The sequence below is a fragment of the Sardina pilchardus genome, chromosome 15 (assembly GCF_963854185.1).
Source record: "Sardina pilchardus chromosome 15, fSarPil1.1, whole genome shotgun sequence".
NCBI lineage: Eukaryota > Metazoa > Chordata > Actinopteri > Clupeiformes > Clupeidae > Sardina > Sardina pilchardus.
This window is the reverse complement of record NC_085008.1, coordinates 17537620-17560381: the sequence shown is the minus strand read 5'-3', so window position 1 is coordinate 17560381 and position 22762 is coordinate 17537620. Positions and strand designations below refer to the sequence as shown.

The 22762-nt window shown below is 42.4% G+C and overlaps 1 protein-coding gene across 1 annotated transcript in view; it reads left to right on the top strand.

The window, feature by feature from the left end:
- Positions 1-1510: 1510 nt before the first annotated feature.
- Positions 1511-22762, top strand: part of atp10a (ATPase phospholipid transporting 10A) — a 39554-nt gene continuing 18302 nt past the window's right edge. The window contains exons 1-10 of the mRNA XM_062556885.1: positions 1511-2163; positions 10910-11114; positions 12072-12157; positions 14547-14653; positions 14757-14888; positions 15033-15163; positions 15362-15614; positions 15758-15975; positions 16518-16712; positions 17831-18428. Of these exons, the coding sequence (XP_062412869.1) occupies positions 1739-2163; positions 10910-11114; positions 12072-12157; positions 14547-14653; positions 14757-14888; positions 15033-15163; positions 15362-15614; positions 15758-15975; positions 16518-16712; positions 17831-18428 (2350 nt within the window). The 5' untranslated portion in view covers positions 1511-1738. The remainder of the gene's footprint in view (positions 2164-10909; positions 11115-12071; positions 12158-14546; positions 14654-14756; positions 14889-15032; positions 15164-15361; positions 15615-15757; positions 15976-16517; positions 16713-17830; positions 18429-22762) is intronic.

The following is a 22762-nucleotide window of genomic DNA, read 5'->3' as shown; positions in this document are numbered from 1 at the left end:
CTAAATGACGACAACATATGCATGTTGCTTTGTGAGATGGCATGCTGAGCAATGATTGAACTGTGCACTGTGCACTCAGGGCCCACTCCTGATTTTACACACAGTAGGCCCACATACAGCACATTACTCTTTCTTACACTGATTAAATGAAGAAACATGATCTAATCACACAAATAGAATAATCATAACATTTCACAAACAATAACAGCACATTGGGCAATGACATTACATCCATTTTGCAACAGTCTGGTGAGTCAGAGCGCAAACTGATAACTGAATGTTTGCAAAGTAAGAGTAAACACTTTAAAATCCAAATCACAGCAAAAACTGATAAGAAGATTACTACATGTCAGAGAACAGCGCCCATCAAGCAGCATAAACAGTTAGAGATTGATGATGTGGCTGCCTATCTGACAAAACGTGCATAAACACTGATTGTCAGACATGACATAACATAAACTGGACAGTCTGCATTTAGCAACAACCTGTGAGAAGAGGCAGGCTCAGTTTTCTTTCCTTTTTTTCCTTGGTTGAGATTATAAATAATTAACAACAGAACTTAAAATCACACAAAAAGGGCCAGCAGGTCTGAACGGGCCGGGTTTCCCAAAATTGTTAAGAAGCTCTTAAGTGCTAAGAACTTCTTAGGAGCGTTGTAAGAATGTTCTAAGAACGCTCCTAAGAAGTTCTTAGGACGTAAGAGCTAACGATTTTGGGAGAAACTGAACTCAAGGAGTCATAGATAAGAACAGCAAAGTCTGCAGCACTTGTTTCTGCCTGAAACTACAGTACATATTCATAACTAGGCTAATGAACAGAATTATAGTGTCTAACAATAAGGTGTTGAAAAAAAAAGCTTGTCTTTATTTGAAACATGATATGTAGGCCTATATACAATTCTGGCACTGTAGGTAATCCCCCTTTATAAGCATGAGACTGTTCCTTCATTAAGGTTTGGCTTATGTTGTCATTGTATTGTAGCCTCTGACAGATGGGCTATTTAAATCTGTGACATGTTCCAAGTAGCCTACATAAAAGATACATCAAATCTACATATTGATAAACGTAACACATTGCACAAATTTCAAAGCAGATAACAACTTGCCCGATAAAACGAAAGAAAGAAAGGAAGAAAGAAAGTAGCCAAATCGACGTTTAAAAAAATATTACAGAGTAGCATCAGAGTGTAAGAACAAAGTGACTTCACGGAAGGCCACTGCTCTGTAGCGATAACGCGTGGCACTTCCAACCTTGGAAAGGCGTAGGCCTATTAGGTAGAGGCGGGGCGTGAGAGTCATGTTTCGTCAGAAATGACGAGATTTTTTGTATCTAACCCTCATGAACATTCTGAGTAAGTAGCAACTGCGGCGACAGGATCGAAAGTTACCTTCATTTCCTCACTACTGATGGTGGCTGTGCGCAAGTTTGCTCTGTAGTTTGTAGCTCTACGGACATGCGCATAGCGGGCTTGGGGTGGTCGCTCACGAACACGTCCTCGTTTTCAAAGCATCCCCAGCTGCAACAGGAGAAAAAAAAGGCGAGATGCACTAAAAGTTTCCAGGGCTTTAACGAGGGAAAGTAAAGGAATCACAGAAATGTGCGAAAAGGAGTATTCATTGTAGATCACGATTTCGGTTTTCCTTCTGAAAGGACAGAGATAAGAATGATTACATAGTATCTGCCTGTTTCAGAGAACGGAAAAGAAACAAAAGTTTGGAGAGTTTGGGGTAGCCTAAGTATGGCGCGAGAGGTTGAAGAGACCGAAGTCAAAGGTTCCAAAGTAAAGAAGCAGAAGAGAAGGAAAAGCAAGAAAGAAGGCAAAACCAGGACTGTACACGCAAATTTACTTTATGATAACGCCAAAGGAGAAGATAACCCTAACAGACACTATGCAAACAACAAGATTAAAACAACCAAATATACGCTACTCTCGTTCTTACCGAAAAACCTTTTCGAACAGTTCCACCGATTTGCCAACGTGTATTTTGTTTTTATAGCTTTATTGAATTTTGTGCCGGTGGTAAATGCCTTTCAGCCAGAGTTAGCGCTGGCCCCAGTCGTCTTTATTTTGTCTGTTACTGCAATTAAGGATCTATGGGAGGATTACAGGAGACACCGCTCAGATAAAGAAATAAATCATATGGACTGTCTTGTCTATAGCAGGTATGTAGGCTATTCACTGTGTATCATTTCACGTCACACATGCTACAAGTGGTAACACTGGCTATATCATGTAACTGTAACGTTATCTATGTCCATGTTTTGTTGTTCGTTACATCTACAATCTGTAAGGTTTTGGTGGCTAGTTATATTGTATGTAGCAGGGTAGTGATGTGTGTCCAGCATTTTAGCATGCTAGCTTTTGTCAAACAGTCATACCTTTCAGTCCGTGTGAGTTGGTTTTACGTGGCTTTTCGGCCTGGCAGGATATTTACCCTTCATCAACTTGTTCCTGTAAGAAGATTCTCATCAATGCCTCCGTAATACCTTTTCCAGCCTCACTACTAAGACTCGAGGGCATATGTAGGCTACTCGTCCCTACCTTTCCATTCCATTAATGCCCTCCTTAGGCACAGTGTCTGAGCATTGAAGAAAAATGTAGGTTATTGTAAATGCAATGTTAGTCTACAAGTGACCACATGAGTGAAATGTGTGTCAGTCATCATGCTTCGCAGGCCAAAGACTTTTAAGAAGCCAAGGCCTATATGTAGTCTGTGCATGTGCTAGAGAAAGCTATTAAATTTGGTAGACTAATAGTTTTCTACCGCAACTAACAGGACGTTGTGGTTTTATGTTTTGTCCTGTTTGAACATAGTGCAAAATCACACATCAGTCGAGGGCATATGTTTAGTTTTCATGCAACCTCAGCTACAATCTAGAAATGGAAGAGGAGCAGTCACATGACTTACTGGATCACTTGATCCAATGTTTTGCCAAAATGTCTACAGTTGCAGCATATTTTGCAGCATTAAACACACATAAACTGAAGTTTTTCATAGCATGGCTGTTCTCAGCAATGGAAACAAACTTTCCTCTCACAATCAGACGGAATGCATTTAGGAAAAAAAGCAGATGGCTTTAGCAAAAGTGTCATGTCGTCTACCACGCTTCAGTGTAAAATGCTTAATGATTTTGTGTTTTACCATTTTGGGCCCTTGTGGGTCATCATCTTTATTGTGTACATGAAGGTGAGAAACAGAGTGGTCTTGCAGGAAAGTTATGGGTTATTTTTAAGGTATAAGGCCACCTCAAATTTCTTGACATTCTGAAAAAAATACTTTTACATTGACTACCTAGCAGTTAGTCAATATTCTCAGTTTCCCAAACGCAGAGGATCTGCAGGTGTTTATTGAAAACAATCTATTTTAAGACTTTTATAATAATAAATAAATAAATACATAATCTATGGCAGGCTGTTTTCTTGTGCCAACTAAAGGAAATTACTATTTTGGGTTCTCTTGAAAGTTTGGGATTCTGACGTGGGCACCAAGCTCCACAGCAGAGCACAGGGGCAGGGTACAGCATTCATGAAAAGCCGCACTGTGAGCCCAGCATGGCCATGGACTCATGGAAATCAAAAGGTGCTGTGTGTTTCAAGAATCCACATTCTGGGCTGGCCATGCACAAATGCAGTTCTCAAGGTTGCACATAATTTGATTTATTGTTGAGTGACTTCTGCTGTCAATATTGTGCAAAACGCCCTTTTCACAGGCCTTTCATTTCTCCAGGGTTGAGTAACAGGAAAAATCTAAAAGAGTTGGTTTTCAATTGAAAATAATACATGAGAGAAATCGTCAATGTACACTGATTAAGGAATATGCTAGCTTAAACATTAGCTTCACATTTTTAAAAAAGATCTGTTTTGGCTTGTGCACATATTTCTCTAGTGTAACTCGACATGTTAGCCCCAGTGCCCTCCTAAATAAACGAGAGCGATCATGAAAACTTATAATTTATTTTTATGAAGGTCCTATTTTGTTAGTGCAGCAAACTTCACTGCTGGCAAATGCTTAGGCTTTTGAACGGGTTGGTGTTCAATGTTAAGGGCCTATCAATGGTATTTGACATGCTTCAGCACAGTATTCAGCCTAAATCACTAATTACTGACACTTAGTGATGCTTGGTGTCAGTATTGCTACAGCTTCAAAACAGGCTTTATTTGGTGCTTGGTAAGGTATACATCATAAGCAACATTTCCATGGGGCTTTGAGTTGACTGAAAGTTCTCTTTAAATGAAACGAAGGCAAGGACTCTGCTCCACAGGGTCTTTTTGTTAGAGGCCAGGACACACCAGACAAATATGAGTAGTAGGATCCTTGCAGGAGCACTCATATATGCCTGAAGTGCACTACTCTTTCAGTAGTTAATATAGCTCTTTCTGCCGACAAACAGGATGTCGGCCTGACAAAAAACAAGTCCCCTTTTCCATTTGTAATCTGTCATGTCCTGAAAAGCTGAAACGAAAGCATCATATCACATAGAGTGGAGACTTTCCTAGAATTTGGCTCAAACTATTGCAAAACCACAAGCGTTATAGTGTCTCCCTTCCAATGAAATGTTGACATTTCATTCACAAGGACTGTACTACTGATAGGATTTGTTAGGCTACTTTCTTCTGTTTTCCTATATTTGGATAAAGTTGTTGGTGTTGGTATTATCAGCTAAATTCTACCTTTTCAAATATTTCATAATTTCCTGTAGGAGGTCTCGTTTGCTTTCCACTTCAATGTAAGAGTTGTCATAAAGTCTCATTTCCATTATTTCAAGCAAATCACTCCCACATCTGTTCCTATAAATGATGAGCACCATTAATCATTTTAATACACTCAATCTAAAGACCACTATTGACTGAACATCATTTGCAGTAAGTTGTGTAACAGCAGGGGAGTTTCAGGGCACTCATGAGGGGACCAGAAAACTCAATGCTACGCTTTTCTCTTTTTATAAATTGGCATTGTTGGAAAACTCAAGTGTGTGTGTGTGTGTTGCATATTGTATCCATAATATCTATAGCAGGTGTGTCTAACAGGTAGCTCACAAGCTACCAGTAGCCTCCCCACCTGTTTCTAAATAGCTCTCCTAAAGGTTTGAGGAAGATGTTCATAAATCTGATTACTTGGGAACCATGTTAAAATTCCAATGAAATCAAATTCATTGAAAGGAACCTTTAAAAGGCATGCAAATCTTATTCAGCAGTTTTGGGGTGGAGATCAGCTATGTGAATACATGGCATGCTATTACTAACATAAGTTCTCTGTCAAAAGCCCTCGGCCCATTTTGTCAAAGTAACTTGTGGAAGAAAAAAGCTCTCAGCCATGTCCATTTTGTCACAGTAGCTCTCAGCTAGACCCCTGATCTATAGTTGTGCTGATGCTATCTAGTCATGATATAGTGTCATATTTATATTGCAATTCTGAAGGTTCACATTAGAGCCCGACCGATATATCGGCCGGCCGATATTATCGGCCGATATTAGGCATTTTCAAAACTATCGGTATCGGCCGATAAATATTTTATAAGGGCCGATAAATATTTTTTAATTAAATTGCATTTCAACGAAGGTGTTTACACCAAGCATGGTTTACAAAGGTTAAAGGTAAAGTAAAAATAATATTTTGTGCAATGGTGGTTATCAAAGGTGAAAAGACCACACTACTTATTTAATTGAAAAAAAAAAAATGTATAAGAATGTTTTATTAGGAAACCAGATGGTTAGGCCTATTTAAACAGATAACGCCCCAACTTGATCAATATTTTATAGGAGAACGTTTTTAAATTATGCTGGTTAAAAATGATTATCGGCCGATATATCGGTTATCGGCTATTGAAACTCTCAAATATCGATATCGGTATCGGCCCTCAAAATCCCATATCGGTCGGGCTCTAGTTCACATCACTTCTTACTTCTTCTTTGTGATACGTTGAGGGAAAAAGACAAAGAATGAAACTGAGACACAGTGTCCCGTCTGATGTTTGTATTCCTATACGACTGTAATGATGTGTGTGGTTGTTAGAATGCAAATATGCACTCTGTTGTCAGCTTTTGAGCTGTGTGCCATTTGTACAAAACATGTATGTTTTTAAACCACCACTATAGATTTATTTAATACATACATGTAGAAGAATCAGAATAGGAACTTCCACATTTCCACATCACATTTTGTTCCTTTACTGACATATCCCAAGCCCCAGATTCATACAACAATGTACTGTTGAACAGATTCGGTTCCTTTTTGGCTAAACCCAGTGCTAAACCCAGTGAGCACAGACAGGTTTATGTGCTTGCATATGTAAGTTCTAGATCCAATCTGCATCATAGGATGTTTACATTTCTGAAGGCAAGGTAAATGTAGAAAGAGGTAATATGATTTTTAGAGATTGGCATTTTTTCATTAAGATGCATTTATCAAGATCAACTTGAAGCACTAACTCCACATATACTACACAACGTATGCTTTTTTGTCTTTGCCATCACACACATAATTTTGGTAGCACTGTGCTCCAGCGGTTATGCTACAATTGTGCAATTGCTGATGAAACTGATCGACATTGATTGATATAGCACTGACTTGGGGGATTTGTGTCCTCACATTCATGTCTATAACTTTGCAAGTGGGGTTTTGGCAATGATCTGTGACTCCAGACTCGTCTAGAGAATAGAGATTAAATCTCGTCCTCTGAAAAGAGCCTATGCAACACGAGATGGATCCTGAGCCAAGATGCACAAGGCTGAGGGCTTGGCCAAAAAGAAATGCGTGTCTCCCATGCTCAGGAGTGCGTGTTCCGGCCTTTCCTGTTCTTTCCCCCCCAGAGAGCTCCAAACCAGCAGGTGTTAATGGGGCTCTATTGTGCTTCTGTGTCTCTTTGCTGAATATGGCTCCTCTACGAGCACCGAGAAACAATATCACAACGTTATAACAGAAACTGTTTGCGAATGGAAATTGTTCCTGGTGGTGTTTGATATCGGCAAGTTGTTTTGCTTGGCCGCAGTTGAGAGAAAAGAGCCAGCGCTGCAAAGGGCCCAGAGTGCTGGGAATTCCTGTGCTCACTGTGTGTGTGTTGGTCGACTCCTTGACACGGCTCACGTTCAACCTGACTCCAAAATGGCAATTAGAGGCCATCCTCAGCCTGCAGGCAGAGGGACAAAAGCTAAATGCATTTTGAGAAACTGCTGTGGGGGATGTTAGGGGATGTTATTCCCTGCTTGTGCAATGCTTTGGATAAAAGCGGCCAATGAATAGATGTAAATGGAGTGACATACCTTGCCAAGTTAACTTGGGAGTGTTTGTAAACATCCTAATGCCTTCATTCCCTTCGTTAATAATTTGAAAATATATATTTACGAGGTTCACCAGTTACTGAGCTTACTAAGCTCCCGTAGCTCACTGAGTAACTTAGCTCACCCAGATTTGTTGGGACTGAACCATGTACTTGGAGTACCCAAGGTCTAAGGTTCAGGGCAAGACGATGGGCTTTTTTCTTGCACTGTTCTGTCATTGGAATGTTAATGAGCTAATTTCAGCTTGAGTATAAATAGATTTACTCACTCCCTGGGTCTAATAAATCATAAGGGGGAAAAACATTTCAGGCAAACCCTGCTGATAACGTACAGCGTAAAGGCAGATGGCAGCAAACTCTGTGATGGACCCAGTTCAGGCATGGTGCTGGTCTCGGCCAGAAAAGGACCATTTGTATTGCAGAAATCACTGCTTTTAGCTTGCACTGTAGTTCTGTTGGTGAGTTAGAACATGCCATTGAACTTTGTTTGGGGCGCTAACATGGTTAGGTGCTGTGTCCACCAAATGCGTTTTTTACAGCCAGAGCGCCCAAAACCTCCTCCTCTCGGCGCTTCGATAAGTGTTTATTGTTGCTAAGTTACCAAAGCCAGAGACGGTTTATAACGAGAAGTGCCATTGACGAGCCCGGCGCTGTTCTAAAAGTTGAACAGATTTCAACTTTGAGCGCTCTGAGCGCTGCGACAAAAAAGGTCGGCGCCGACCGTTTTTTTCCGCCGAGGGCGCTCAGCGCTGTGAGCGCTGAGCTACATAGACTTTACATTGAAAATTGTCGCCGTCGGCGCAAAAAACGCGTTTGGTGGACACAGCACCTTATTGTGTAAATTTGCAAATATTGCATTTCTGCTCTGTACTTTGAATCACTTTGAGATGAAACATTTTAACATCAATCCATAACGACATTCAAAGTCATGTAACAAGATTTTTGATATTATGTAGCCTTATGTAGATTTGGAGCACTGCATCCAGCAAACAGTGTTTGCTCATGTGATGGATTCTGACCTGTTCAGCAAACTGATCAATCTTCATGGTCTCCGACACTATTAAGTGAAGAGGACATACTACCTCCTAATCGGGCATGATGGTGGCCTTTACGGTTTGGGTTTTGTTGATCGCATTTGTTTTACATGTTTTTTTCCGTCAGTCTTTGATTAAATACTACTGCTAGAGCAGTATTAATTTGTTGTTTGTGCTGTTGCATCTTAATCATCTTCTTAACACAGATTTAGTCATCTTAAAAGCACAAATTTAACCATTTCTAAAAAAACAGAGAATGTCAATACTATGTTGACATTATAGTGGGCCTACATAACATAAGCCTTCCTTGACTCTCTTTATCCCTTTTATGTGCCAATGTGTAGGCCCTATTGTAGTACTAAGTTTTGAAAATCCAAGATAGTTTGAAGATGAATACTTAAAAAAAAAAAAAAAAAAAAAACAGTGTTTGGGTATTTGTGGTGACATTTTTCCACACAGAAGCAGACTGGTAAGGCTCTGTCTTTTGGCCCAAATTCTTATCCTGAATTTAGCCTTGAAAAAGATGTTGACCTGACACAGCGTGACATGCAGTGAACCAGCATGGGGTCACATTTAGAGTAAAGACATCCTCTGGCCTAATGCTCTGGGCGCCGTGTTTACCTTTGTGCGAGAGCAGTTCTGGACATGTTGAAATGAGGGGTTAGCTCCGTGCTCATGGCAAGAGGACTGCCATTAACGTTACGTGGGAAAGAGCTGGAGAGAGCTAGAGATGTGATTATTTGGAGAATTTGGTCCACCGCTTATGGTTTTTTTTTCCTATCTGAAATGTGTTGTCCACTTGGTTATAATTGTTTGTTTGAATTGGTTGTAGTGTGGTTGCTCTTTATACTATGTCACTTATGGGGGATGTGAATTTTAGGAGTGAATTGAGTACATGAGATTAAAGGCCATTTTGAGCATTTATCGCAGTAGTGTAAAAGTACTTTAAAAAAACAGGGTTCATCTTGACCAAGAGATGTTTTTGCATCAAAAGCTTTGGTATTTTTCAATTTCAAGAGCGTGCATCAATCAACCAAAGTTTATTTCAGGACACCAATCACAATGGGTCAATGCACTGTGGAGAAATGTTCCCACACACACACACACACATTAACCACCATAGTAAAACTACTGTTTGTTTGGGGGGTACTCCCTATCTTTGTTTGTTTGTTTGTTTACTTGCTTGCTTGTTTGTTTGTTTTACTTGCTTGTTTGTTTGCTTGGTATGTTTAGTTTTTGAATGACACGGGATGATGGGAGTTGTATGATTTATGTTTCCTTGTCTTGGGGGACATGGTGTCTTTGCAACCTTGCCAATAGGGCTTGCTCTGTCTCTGGAGACCACTGCTTTCTTTTTTTGCCCTCCCTCAAACCGAGTACACTGCACAGGCCATCTTTCTGCTTCAAAGCAGTGGTAAGAATGTTCCCTGTGTGCCCTCTCGGCTCTCAAGACGAGCCATGTTTGTGTTTGGTTGGAAGTCATAGTTTCCCCTGTGGCAGGCGGACGGGCGCGGGAGTAGCCTGCCCGGGGTTTGGGAAAGGGCGGGAAAGCGCACACAGGGAGGGCTTGTTCCACACCCAGCTGTACTGCCCTCCGGGCAGCATGTGCCAAAAGTGTTTATGTTTTTTTTTTCCTCCTCTTTTCTTCCTCTTCCATCTTTGTCTTCATCTTCCTCCTCGTCTGATGACAGACACTCAAATTGCTCAATGTGCTTTAAGCGAGGCTCCTAGTCCCAGTAGTGCGTCGATAGCTTGGTAATGGCAGCCATAACCAAAGAGCAGGATGACACAAAGTGCGCTTTAATGGACATGACTGTCTGCGAGAGTAACATGGCGCTCAGATGTGTTGACATTTGGTGGAGTGCAGTCCAGTCCAGTCATTTGCACTCATGCAGTCATTGATCTTAATGTGTTTAATTTTACAGACAGGTGTATATGGTTTTCATTTTTATGAACCATCTGATAATTTGAGTGGAGATATTAACTTGCTCTGTGTTTTACTTTCCAAGAGCCAATGCCAAAGTGTGTTTCTATTTAGGAGTCTCACAGAGATTGTTGACTGTGTTCATATGATGTGTAATCATGTGATCTGCTGTCAATGACGAGCATAATTAAAAAGGCTTACTGGGTAATTTATGAGAGAAATAAGGAATATATTAGCTAGTTCCTTTGAAATTATTATAATACCTTAAATGGAAACCCTCTTAGGCAAATGTTGTAGCCTGTAGACAACTTCATTACTATCAACAGCTCATTTAGAACACTACAGGAATGGATATCAGACATTGTGGTCAATTGAATTGCATCACTGTGTAATCTTTAATTTCATGGAGAAAACGTGCGTGTGTGCGTGCGTGTGTATTTGGGCTAGTTTACAATGTGTGAGTGTGTGTGTGTGTGTGTGTGTGTGTGTGTGTGCGCTTGCTTTTGGGGCCTTTTTAGAATTTACACATTTCTTAACTTGAGAAAAGTCATAGATGGTAAAACGACATTAAGCTTAAAAAACCCTTAAATGACATTAAGCTTTTAAACCTAGCTTTAAGCTTAACCCCCTGCTTGACCAGTTGACCAAGTCTCTCCACCTCCCTCGTTCCCAGGACCGATAGATGCTACGTGGAGAAGTACTGGAAGGAAGCGCGCGTGGGAGACTTCATCCGGCTGCGCTGCAACGAGATTGTGCCGGCCGACGTGCTGCTGCTCAGCACCAGCGACCCTGACCGCCTGTGCCACATCGAGACGGCGACGCTGGACGGCGAGACCAACCTGAAGCAACGGCAGGTCATCCGAAGCTTCCTTGACCTGGTGAGATTGGGACGTCCCGGAGCCCGACCTTGTGTTCCCATCTTGTTCCTCTGGCTGACACTGCTACTTTTTTAAAGGGACACTTCACCGATTAGCATTAAGCTTTCTATCTTTAGAAAACCAGTCATGTTTTTGAATGGTCGTGCATCATTCCCTCAGTTTGCCTTGAGATGGGAGAAATACAGATTTCAATGTTGGACTTCCTGGTTTCAATGATGTAAAAATCATCATTTTACATCATTGAAAGCAGGAAGTCCTATTCATGGGTGTCATTGAAATCCGTATTACTCCCATCTCAAGGCAAACTGAGGGAATGATGCATGACCATTCAAAAACATGACTGGTTTTCTAACCAGTGTCCCTGTAAGTCTATACTTACCTTAGGTACAGCCGTGGTCACAAGAGATCATAGTGTATCATTGCAAACGAGCCCTGTGTTTAAGATAGTCTTGTAGCACCATTTCACACTGATAATGGTCGCTAAGTGGACTAAATGTGTACCAGACCATAAATAAGGTAATCATGTTAGCTGAGTGTGCGTTTTCATTTGAAGTGGGATTTATCTCCATGAACGACCTCTGTGAGAGTCACAGTTGGTCAGGCAATGATGATGAGTGAGGGTTTGTGTCTGTAATGGTATAATCAGCTGGTGTGTCTTTGTCTGGTTAGTGAGGTCAAATTCCAGACAAATCACCAAACTGTGACTTCCACTGTGGAGTCTCAGGTCCCGTAGTCCTTCCTTTTGAAGCCTCAGGCTGTCAACATACATTCCAGTGAATGAGTGTTAACTTAATGCATATTAGAGTTATACCAGAGGCTCACAGACTTTTATTTTCAAGACTACAGTTTTATTAGGATCATTAATGTATTGATTGAAAAATGTATCTCTTCCCATTTTGAAGCTAGAGTTCTCTATGAATGTGTACCAGGATGCATAAATGTCTCTTTCTCTTACAGGATTGTGAGTTTGATCCGTTCAAATACAACAGCATTATTGAATGTGAGAAGCCCAACAACGACCTTAACAGATTCCGGGGTTACATGTAAGTCCACCATTAAACCATTGCATCATTAAACTGTTACACCATTAAACAAATTCTTTACCCTTTGCTTTTTTTACCCATTGAGGTCACTTAGTCGGGATAAAGGCAACATTTAACCTCTATGTGCACTCGAATGCAAGAGCTCCCCGGGAAATGTACTTTTTCAGCATGTAAATAATGCTATTTCCCCTATCATAAATCATCCTTGCTAATATGGTCCGATTGCTTCTCTCTGCAGCGCCAAAAGTGGTTAAAACCTCATTAGGGAGTGAAACCCAAGTTAGCGGATGAATGGGTATTTGTGACCCACAAACCGGAGATTAATAAAGTTCTTTGCAGTGGCACTTTGCATTTCTCTTACACTAGCATTATTCAGATGACTTTTCAACCCTATTAGAATGTCTAATTGCCCTGCCAGGCTGTTGCCGGAGCATTTAACAAAGTAACCCATCTTGTTTTAATCACTTTGAAGTGCTCCGTCTCCCACAGAACTTACAGTGTGCTGAGATGATGGTTTTTGATGAATGCATGTTTATCCAGACTGGGATGACTTGGCTCATGTGCGCCGAGTGCTCAGACTAACAGATAGACAGGAGTTAAGCTAAGAGTGCACGTAGGAATAAACTATGATAACAATACAAGAATGTTTCCAGCTGAATTATTTAAATGTAACACACTGTTTTTGGGGAGGTATCTAACATTTCTGTTCCTTCAGTAGTGCTTTATCTGAAAAGAGATGCACTGATGTTTGTAATCTGGACCAAATTATAAACATCGGCTGTCTGTTTCCATTTTGTATGTCCGGTCTGCTCTCCCTTTGTCCAAATACAGATTGACCACAAGTCCTGTGCGTGTTGAGCACGTTACAGCAACTCCTCTGAGCCGATGGAAAGAAGTCCTCCCATGTGAGATAGAGAGAGCGAGCGAGAGAGCGAGCGAGCGAGAGAGAGAGAGAGAGAGGGAGAGGGAGAGTGGGCTGAGGTCCTGCATTAATGGTGCAGGGTGGAAGGGCCACAGTGTCAGCTGATAGGACCTCCAATTATTATGACATTTATTCCCCCCACTCTGAAAGAGAGCAGATGCTAACGGCCTCCCGCCAGTGTCCGGTTGCTGAGATACGGCAGTGCGTGGCCACGAGGCAGTCAGAGGAAGAGAAGCTGATGAGGGAGTGTACAAAACAGACCAAGAGAGCAACTACAGTCGGTGTGTGTGTGTGTGTGTGTGTGTGTGTGTGTGTGTGTGTGTGTGTGTGTGTGTGTGTGTGTGTGTGTGTGTGTGTGTGTGTGTGTGTGTGTGTGTGTGTGTGTGTGTGTGTGTGTGTGTGTGTGTGTGTGTGTGTGTGTGTGTGATGGAAAGACAGTCTGTGAGTCTATGTCCGTGTAAGGATACCTTTGTGTAGAAAGGATAGAGGTTTCTTACGTCAAGGTCAACTCCCATGCTGTCTACTTCAGCCACAGAGATCACAGCTGTGCCCCTGACTATGATCATTTTCCAATTGATATTGCAGGGTTATTAGGGAATATTAAATATGCAGGGAATATTAAAACAACCACACATGTGACTATAAAGACAATAAAGGCTCATCGTATCTTATCTTACTACAACATCTCTCTGTAAAAACAAGTCATGTGCATTTTAGACTCACAAAACAGGCTTAACAAAAACTTAAAAACTGGGATCACATTATCAAAAAAGTATAGCCTAATCTTTTGATGGTCAACATGGGAAGGTCAACATTTTATTGTCCTGATTGCAGTGATGATAACCACTCATTGGTCTGAACATCGCCAAGATGAGGCACAAGCATCAGTCTCAGCTAAGAGTAAAGCAAAGCGCTGCCAACGTAACAAAGATGTAATCCTGCATTTAGAAGATTAGGAGTGATGTTAAAAGGTTATTTTTTACCCATCATAGGTGCTTATCCATCAGCGTTCATTCAGCACATTGCAGTTGACATTGTTCCTCTCTATCAAGCTTAACCCAAAAAGCCCTTTGAACCTAGCCAGTGATTTGCTGTTTGAAGTGGCCCCATATCCAAGAGCTTAATTTTGGAACTTCCTCAGCCACATCATTATCTTGACACTCTGAGCATATTAACTGGGATCTTATTTCTTAACTTGGATCTCATTGTTGGTAGAAAGGTGTTTATTATGCTCAAAGGGTTCAGAATCTGCCCTTTACGTTGGCCCTGTTTGGCCGGGATTTTTAAAAGGGCAGAGCTGTGCGGTTTGATCAGATGCTTTGTAAGTGATTTGAGGTGAACTATGAGTCAATGAACTTCTAAATTCTAAATTCCCAGGCGATCCCTTACTTTGGGTAAATGTTTGGCTAGAGTAATTCAATGATTCATTTATAACATTTGTATTTTTATTTATTTTTTGTCTGGCAGAGTCCATCGCGGCGGCCGGAGAGATGGTCTTTACAAAGAGAACCTGCTACTCCGGGGCTGCACCGTCCGTAACACAGAGGAGGCCGTCGGGATCGTCATCTATGCAGGTACTGTTGACCTCTGACCTTGCTTTTGTATTTAACCTTTAACCTCTGTGAGCCGATATGACAAACACATTTTCTTTTTGGCGGGGTGTGTGTGTGTGTTCAGGTCATGAGACGAAAGCCATGCTGAATAACAATGGGCCTCGGTACAAGCGCAGCAAGCTGGAGCGACAGATGAATGTGGACGTGTTCTGGTGTGTCATCATCCTGCTCGTCATGTGCCTCTTCACTGCCATAGGTATGTTGTGGTCCCGTGAGCAGATTATAAATTGGCCCAAACGACAATGAAAAATGACCTCTACTTGGATCTACTCAGGCACAAACTCCTCAGATACTTTGTCCTGGTTTACTTGATAATGACCTTGCCTGACTGTTGTTTCAGGTCACGGGCTTTGGCTGTTTCAATATGGAGATAAGCGGCCCGTTTTTGATGTCCCCAGCCCTGATGGAATGGACTTATCACCTGTGCTGTCAGCCATTTATCTGTTCCTCACTATGATTATCGTCTTCCAGGTAAGGCACAAAGCTCCATGTAGTCCCATAAATATCCTTAACAGGACAGAATTATGGCAGACCCAGGACATATGGATCAGGGAAGCTATGCCTTAGCCTTCAATGTCCTCTAGCCAGCCTTCACAGTTTATTACTGTGAATCAGCTAACACCTCTCCTTGCTTTATTCCCCTTCTCCTCTGAACCCCCTCCGTTTCAGGTGCTGATCCCAATCTCCCTGTTCGTGTCCATTGAGATTGTCAAAATCTGCCAGGTGTACTTCATACACCAGGACATGGATCTGTATGACGAGGAGACAGATTCTCACCTGCAGTGCAGGGCTTTGAACATTACAGAGGACCTGGGCCAGATGCAGTACATATTTTCTGACAAAACCGGCACACTGACTGAAAACAAGATGGTGTTTAGACGTTGCACTGTGGCTGGAGTGGAGTACTCCCATGATGCCAATGGTAAAAGCCACCAGCCTCCCTGTTGTCAAACTGAAATGAATGATTTATAACTAAACAAAAGATTTCAGGGGCATTCTTTAGACCGAGTGGCGTGTGTTGATATTGAAATCTTTGACATGCATGTGTTTCTCCCTGTCCTGCAGCAAAAAGGCTGGCCATGTATCAGGAGGTGGATTCAGAGGAAGAGGATTGCACGTCCCATGGCGGAACTTTGCCAAGACGTGACAGTGTGACGAGCCACCAGAGTGGCAAAGTGGTGCTTCGCTCTCAGAGTACCAAATCTCACCGCCGCACAGGAAGTCGCGCCGAGGCCAAGAGAGCCAGCATCCTCTCCAAGCACACTGCCTTCAGCAGCCCCATGGTCAGCCCCAAACAAGCATCTTAAGCATCATGTTTCCTGTGTATCTTTCATTTTCGATTTCATGTGAAATGAGAGGTCTATCTCGGCCCATTACAGCCCCACATACTCCCACTGCGAACATGAGAAAGATGAAAGATGACTTTAATTGATAGTAAGATCAACTTTAGTTAACAACACATGAAAGTCTCATTTAGTTTTTAGTGCTTTAGTGTTCAATATGGAGAATAAGAAAGACTTCCCACTCGTTCCTCAAATGCTTCCTCAAATGCTTGTTTTGTGCAAACCCCAAGCATATTTAGTTTATTGTCATAGAAGAGTAAGTAAGGCAGAAAATGTTAAAGTTTAACAAGCTGCAATCAGAGAATGTTGTGGTATTTTCCTTAAAAAGTGACCTACTGTAAGCCAATTTACTGATTGCTAACATGTTTGGTGATTTTTAATTTGATTATTGGTTAATCAATTAATACAGCCGCACTCTGACCGTTACAAATCTAATTTTAAGATAATCTGTTGTAATTATTCCTGTTTGATTGACTTCACAGGAGAAAGACATCACCCCAGACCCACAGCTCTTGGATAAAGTGAATGACGGCGCCAGCCAAATGGAGGTCATGCGTTTCCACAGCCAGTCTCTCAGCCAGATCCCCTCTGACCTCTGCGACATCATTGACTTCTTCATCGCGCTCACCATCTGCAACACTGTGGTCGTGTCCTCCCCCAACCAGCCCAGACAAAAGGTACACCTACTGTATGCCAACTTCCTAAGCGGTTATGAGAAGCAGACATGGAACAGGCCCACGTTGAAGATAACGATCAGAACAGAATACAGCCTGTGTGTGTCTACAGTACTTTTTTCCATTCTGATGTCACTTGGTTTACCTTGTGGTGTTAAGCCAGGTGGCTTATTTTCCATGGAAGTAGAGTTTTGCGCCACTCATTGTTGCTGTGCGGTTATGATGAGCAGTGGTATGTTAACAGAGAGAGATTTTTTTTGTATCCGTGTTTGTCCTTTTTTTATTTTGGTCATCTCCTTGCTCTGCATTGTGTTTGCAGTGACGGAGAAATATTTTGGGTGTGGCCATTCCATCCAGGGTTAGTGATATCCTGTTCAGCTGTGCTGGCCAGTGCCCCAGAATGACCCTGTGGCACAGACACACTCTCTCACACAACACCGCGAACACTTTTGACGTCCTGGCTAGCGGGGCTGGCAAAAAATGTTAGCCGCAGCTTCGGTATAGAGTATACATCAGCCATGTGCGAGACCCCTTTCTTCCATGAACAAATGACGCACGTCGTCCACTGCTGATCTCTTTAATTAACAAGAGAGCTTGGAGGCAAACAGCGATCTCCAATAGAAATAAAAAAAGCTTAGCTGCCTGCTGTGCCCTCTTCTGTCTATTGTTCATGCTTTATTGGTTCCTTCATCTCACTGAAAGGCTGTGCTTCTGTGCGCCTGCTGTTGGATCCAAGAATTGGATTGATTTTGATTTATGTCGACTGTCCAAGCCCTCAGTGGGCTCCGCAGGCAGATGTATTTTGATGTTCATTTACTGTCTCGGAGTGGATGACAGGGGGGTGATGCCTTATCATTTTTATCACCGAGCCTTTGCCATAACATGCTATTTCATCTTGTCATCTTGTTGAGGAAAAGTTTACATGGCTTGTGTCATTTGTTAATACTGTGATAAGTTACTTCTAGTTTCATCAATAAGTAAATAAATAAATCTATATGTTCTCTGTTCTATAGCACATTCATGAAATTATGCCCAGTGGCCTCTATTAATTATTTAGCTCCATTTAATCCATTCTGGTATTGTTCTGTGTCACACTTTTGTGGCCACGTTTGCCTGTGCAGGTGCGGAGGTTCGAGCTAAAGTCCCCTGTAAAGACCATCGAGGACTTCATCAAGCGATTTACACCCAGCCGCCTGACGGGCTCCAACAGCAGCAGCCTGTCCAGCCTGGTCACCAACCGCTCGTCCTTCCACCGCGGCTGCTCCAGCGTCCTGTCCTCGCCTTCCGCCGAGAGCACGCTCACCAAGCTGGACGAGGAGCGCCGCACCGCCGCCAACACCAACGCCAACGCCACCAGTAGCCTGGACCACGCCTTCAGCCCCGTGCCGGCGTCCGTGGACGGGGCCAAATCTGGGCCCTGGGCAGCGGCAATGGCGGAGGGGGAGCTGCGCTACGAGGCAGAGTCACCAGACGAGGCGGCGCTGGTATACGCGGCCCGGGCCTACAAGTGCTCCCTGGTGGGCCGGCTGCCGGACCAGGTGACGGTGGAGCTGCCTCACCTGGGGAAGCTGACCTTTGAGCTTCTGCACACGCTGGGCTTTGACTCGACCCGCAAGCGCATGTCGGTGGTGGTCAAGCATCCGCTCACTGACCAGATCACCGTTTACACGAAAGGAGCCGATTCAGTTATCATGGACCTCATCAAACCACCTCCTACAGGTAAGCATCCGCTCTGCTCTGCATGTTGCTTTGAACTTTTTTTTTTTTTTTTTCATTACAATTTTTTTTTGTTATGCAGTGTTTATTGAATTTTCAACATAGGGAAGTACACAGAGCATTTGTCAATAATGGTCAAATTTTCCCTGAAGCGCTGCTCCGATTTCTAAAGCTAGCCTCTGCTCATCTTGTCCAGGTGGTGCAGGTACAGAGTAAGAACAAGGTTTTTCACTTTGGCTAGCTGAAACGAAGAAATTACTCACAGTTTTAGGAGCGGTTTATACAGACATCGCAATAAGCCAACATAATGTTTGATTACAAGGTGACACTTTGTTGCACACCAGTGAGTGTTGTCACAGTTCCTCAAGCTTTGCATTGTGATTTGTACCAATATAGTGAGTCATTGCTCAGGACTTTACACAGGTGTTAATGGGTTCTTGTTATTGTTGTAACGTGAAGCAACCCTGGGTGGTGTTAATCTGTGCTACCAGTCGGCAGGCGATCTGGACTTGTACTTGTGGTGGTATCTGATTCTTGACAGCCCAGCAGGCTGCACTGAAGGGAAGGATTGATGGTCGCTGGCCTCCAACCAAAGTGGCCACAAATCATTAGATAGCATCTCCACAGCCCCAGCGCCAGGACAGTGCTCACTCGCTTTAACGAATGGAAAAGATACTCGCAGCCAGTCAGTCACCTATGATTAATTACCTCCAATTGCGACTTGTTTTTTTTTTTGCCTAAACACAGGATGCCATGCTGTCATGATGTTGTAAATGAACCTCGTGGTTGATGTGGAAATCCATGTTCATGTTCCCGTTCCTCATTGGCTCATGCCTGAGAACGAGTAGCTTTCTTCCTGGAGATGGGATGTAATGTGATTGGGGATGCTTCTTCCAGAATATTCTGTAACCAAGTGCATGTCATTTTCCATCTGATTCTCATCAGTGAGTGTTGCCTCAACTTTTATTTTCACAGCATGAGTCACAGACATAAAAATGCTCTCATCATCAACACATTGATGTAACGTCTAACTTTTTTGTAACATAAGTTCCACACGAACTTCTATCGAATACTGATAGAAATATTATCTAGCCTATAATGCTGTACAACCCAGTCGGAGAGGTTCAAACATTGTTTGCGTGTTGACAGTTGACAGGATACATTGTAGCCTACCTAAGAAAGGGAAATGAGTGTCTGGTCTTACACGCTCTTAGGACACCGCGATAATCTCGCGGCTGGCTCTGGCTCGAGAAGCATGTGGCTTTTTTCCTGCCATGCTGAGCGGCTCCCGTAAACCAGACGCATTCTTCCGTCCGTGGCCGCTCTCCCATATTACAGGCCTATTTCAGGAAATGATCATGAATCACTGTGTTATTTCCTACTTTCTTTGTCCCAAAACAAAAGGGAGAAAGCCAGGTGTTTGCGGCAGTGTTGTTGTTGACTTCCCTCAGATGCTCACTCAGCTCTGCTGTGGTTCAGAGATGGTAGGCCTAGTAGAAGGAGCCATTTTTTTTTATCAAAGCTGCAGTTTTGCTGGGGGTTTTTTATAATGTAAACATAAAAATGCTTATACGCCTCCAGTTGCAGAGTGATTATAAATGTTCAGTGAACAGACAGTGCTACCGATTTATGCCTGAGATGTTTTTTTGCCATTTATCTCAGTTGTGTATTTTACACATGAATGCACAGTTATAGGGAACATGTTGTTTCCCCTATTCTTTTATTCAATTTGCCTCTTAGGACAGATGTGTTCCATTAGATATACATGTGTCTTTAGTTCCAAATTCCATTGGCCTGTTAAATCTGCTCTAACCATCCATCTGCTCAATTACACATCAAACTTCATCATTTTGCCCTCTTGACATATTATAGGCAGATATCAAACAATCAAATTGACCTTGTGATTTTAAATGTAGTGGACAATGTCTAATTGTGTGGTACCAAGAGATGATTGGCCTGGAGGACAGTGAAGGACCTATCAGAATTTTCTGAATGACTTGGTTGCAGAGAATAAAAAGATGCAAAATCTGATTTTAATATCTCCAGGAACATTTTTAATGTGAATAATATCGTCCTGTGAGGCTATTGCAGACGTTTTGCCTTGAGGGATTCAGGTCTTTTTTTTTTCCCCTGGGCAGGTGATACACGGTGTTCTCCCACTCTTGCTTAATGACTGTAGATTATTCCTGGTTCCCCTGTGTTTTGAAGGGCTCGGTGGTTATAAAGTGTTCTAATGGTGAAGGTGGCCGCTCTCGTTAGTATTCTAGGCATGCGAAAAGCTACACAGGCACTTTTCTGTACCAGTGTGTACATAGAGACACTAGCCCACTGTCTCAAGAGTGCTAACCTGGGCACTGTCCTCTTTTGTGGTTGAAGCACCATGATGACAACTAAAATAGCTCACAGATGGAAGCCCATTAGGGACACAAATGTACAGTACATGTTTTCCAAAGCAATAATGGCATGTACTGTCTGTATGTTTTAATGTCAGTCACTCGCATGGGTTCAGTAACTCTGGTCTTATTTCTCCGTCTTGACCATTGTGTCGTCTTCCCTCACGATAATGTGCATTGTGGTTTCGTAAGAAATTGGCATGTCAAAGCTTTTTAGCAGACAGTCAGGTGAATTATTGTGTGAAAGCTTTGCCTCAGCAGGCAAAATTGGAAGATTTGCTTCACCAAATTGCATCATGGATAGGTCTAAAATAAGAGCCTCTTAGGAGTCGGTTGAGGGGAGGGGGGTTTAAATGACACGTCACTCCTCCACATGCCATGTGCTATTGCTGTTTGACACAAGTGAACACAAAAAAGCTCAGGCATATTTAGAAAGCGGCATCCATCTGGATGAAAGCTTAAAACAATAGTGGTGGTTGTCATTATGAGAATCACTGTTTTATGTCCGAGTTTTGTTTATATATCAGCTAAGATTTACAACTAGGAGGTGTTTGAGTTAACATTTGTTTGTTAAATTTTTCTTAGCTAAACACAGCAATTTAACAAGGTCTTTTCTTGACTCAGCTGTGAAGAGACTCTCTGTCCCTAACTTTCTATGTGTGCGTGTGTGTGTGTGTGACGAGTCTCTGGCACTGCCTCATACACACTTCCCATACACCATCACACACACTGGCCACCGTTTACCTTGCCTCTCTCCATGCCGCAGGGGGTGTGGCTGGCCAATTAGCACGCTAGCTTCCCTGACTAGCACACAGTGGCTCCATTCACGCTCAGCCATACGTATGCATCCAAAGGAAGGGGAGCTGTTGTGGAAGGTTCTGGTCATGCCAGAGCTATGAACCCCGCTCCACGTCGTCCTTTGATGGACCTAACCAGCAGACATTGTCATTATGTAACCTGGGGCAGCACCAGTCCTCCAGGAGTAGGTAAAACAAACATAACTTTGAGGCTGGAGAGCTGTTTCAGTCTCTTGTTCAGCCAGGCAGACAGAGGTGGAGACTTGTGTACTTAAACGTACATCTTAAAGTAATGACATGCAGCTTTATCACAGACGATGGAAATGTCAATAATGCGCTTAAATTAATTGGTGAATAATGGATTTTTTGACTGACACGTCATTTGTGTTTAAATGTTTGTCAATAGGTTTAATCAGGTCATTATAAGTACTTACAGTGAATGAGAATGATAGAATATATAAGTCAGTATGATGGAATATACACACATTGGTGAGAACATTATGTCAGAAAAAAATGAGATTATTACTAGAAAGTATGGGCTTAATATCATTATTTATGACTGATCATTTTATTTCACTGCAATGTCACTAGGAGTTTAAATCATGTCAAGGTTACTTTCGTTCAGATCTATAAGAAATGATCCTTCTCATTTGCCGTGAATTCTTTCCTGGAAGGATGGCAGCATATTTCCATCTTTTTCCTCCTGTACTGTCAAGCTGATGAACGATTTGTTTTAATCAGTGACTTACTTGGACCCTAGGGATGTTATTAAACCTTGAATACAACAATGCCATAACCAGGTCCGCATGAAAACTGAAAACAGTACGTCCCACCCATTGCCCTCCCGACTCTCATAACAAAGTGCTGTGGTGGGGGAGACCCAGTCAAGGAAAACAGTGCAATTTCTTGGGTCACTTGAATTGAATATTTGAATGCGACGCCGAGAAATGTCCTTGAGTTGAGTTTTGGAGGATGTTTTTTTTTTCTTAAGTAATAAAAAATGAAGAAAAAAACCATCTTGGGCAGTTGTTGATGGAAGGAGCGAGACGAATGAATCATGGAGTGAAAATGAGGCTTGGCTCTGTGCGAGTGTGACTTGGCCAACACCGAGCCACGTTGGGAACGAATCATCTCAAAACTGTTTGTT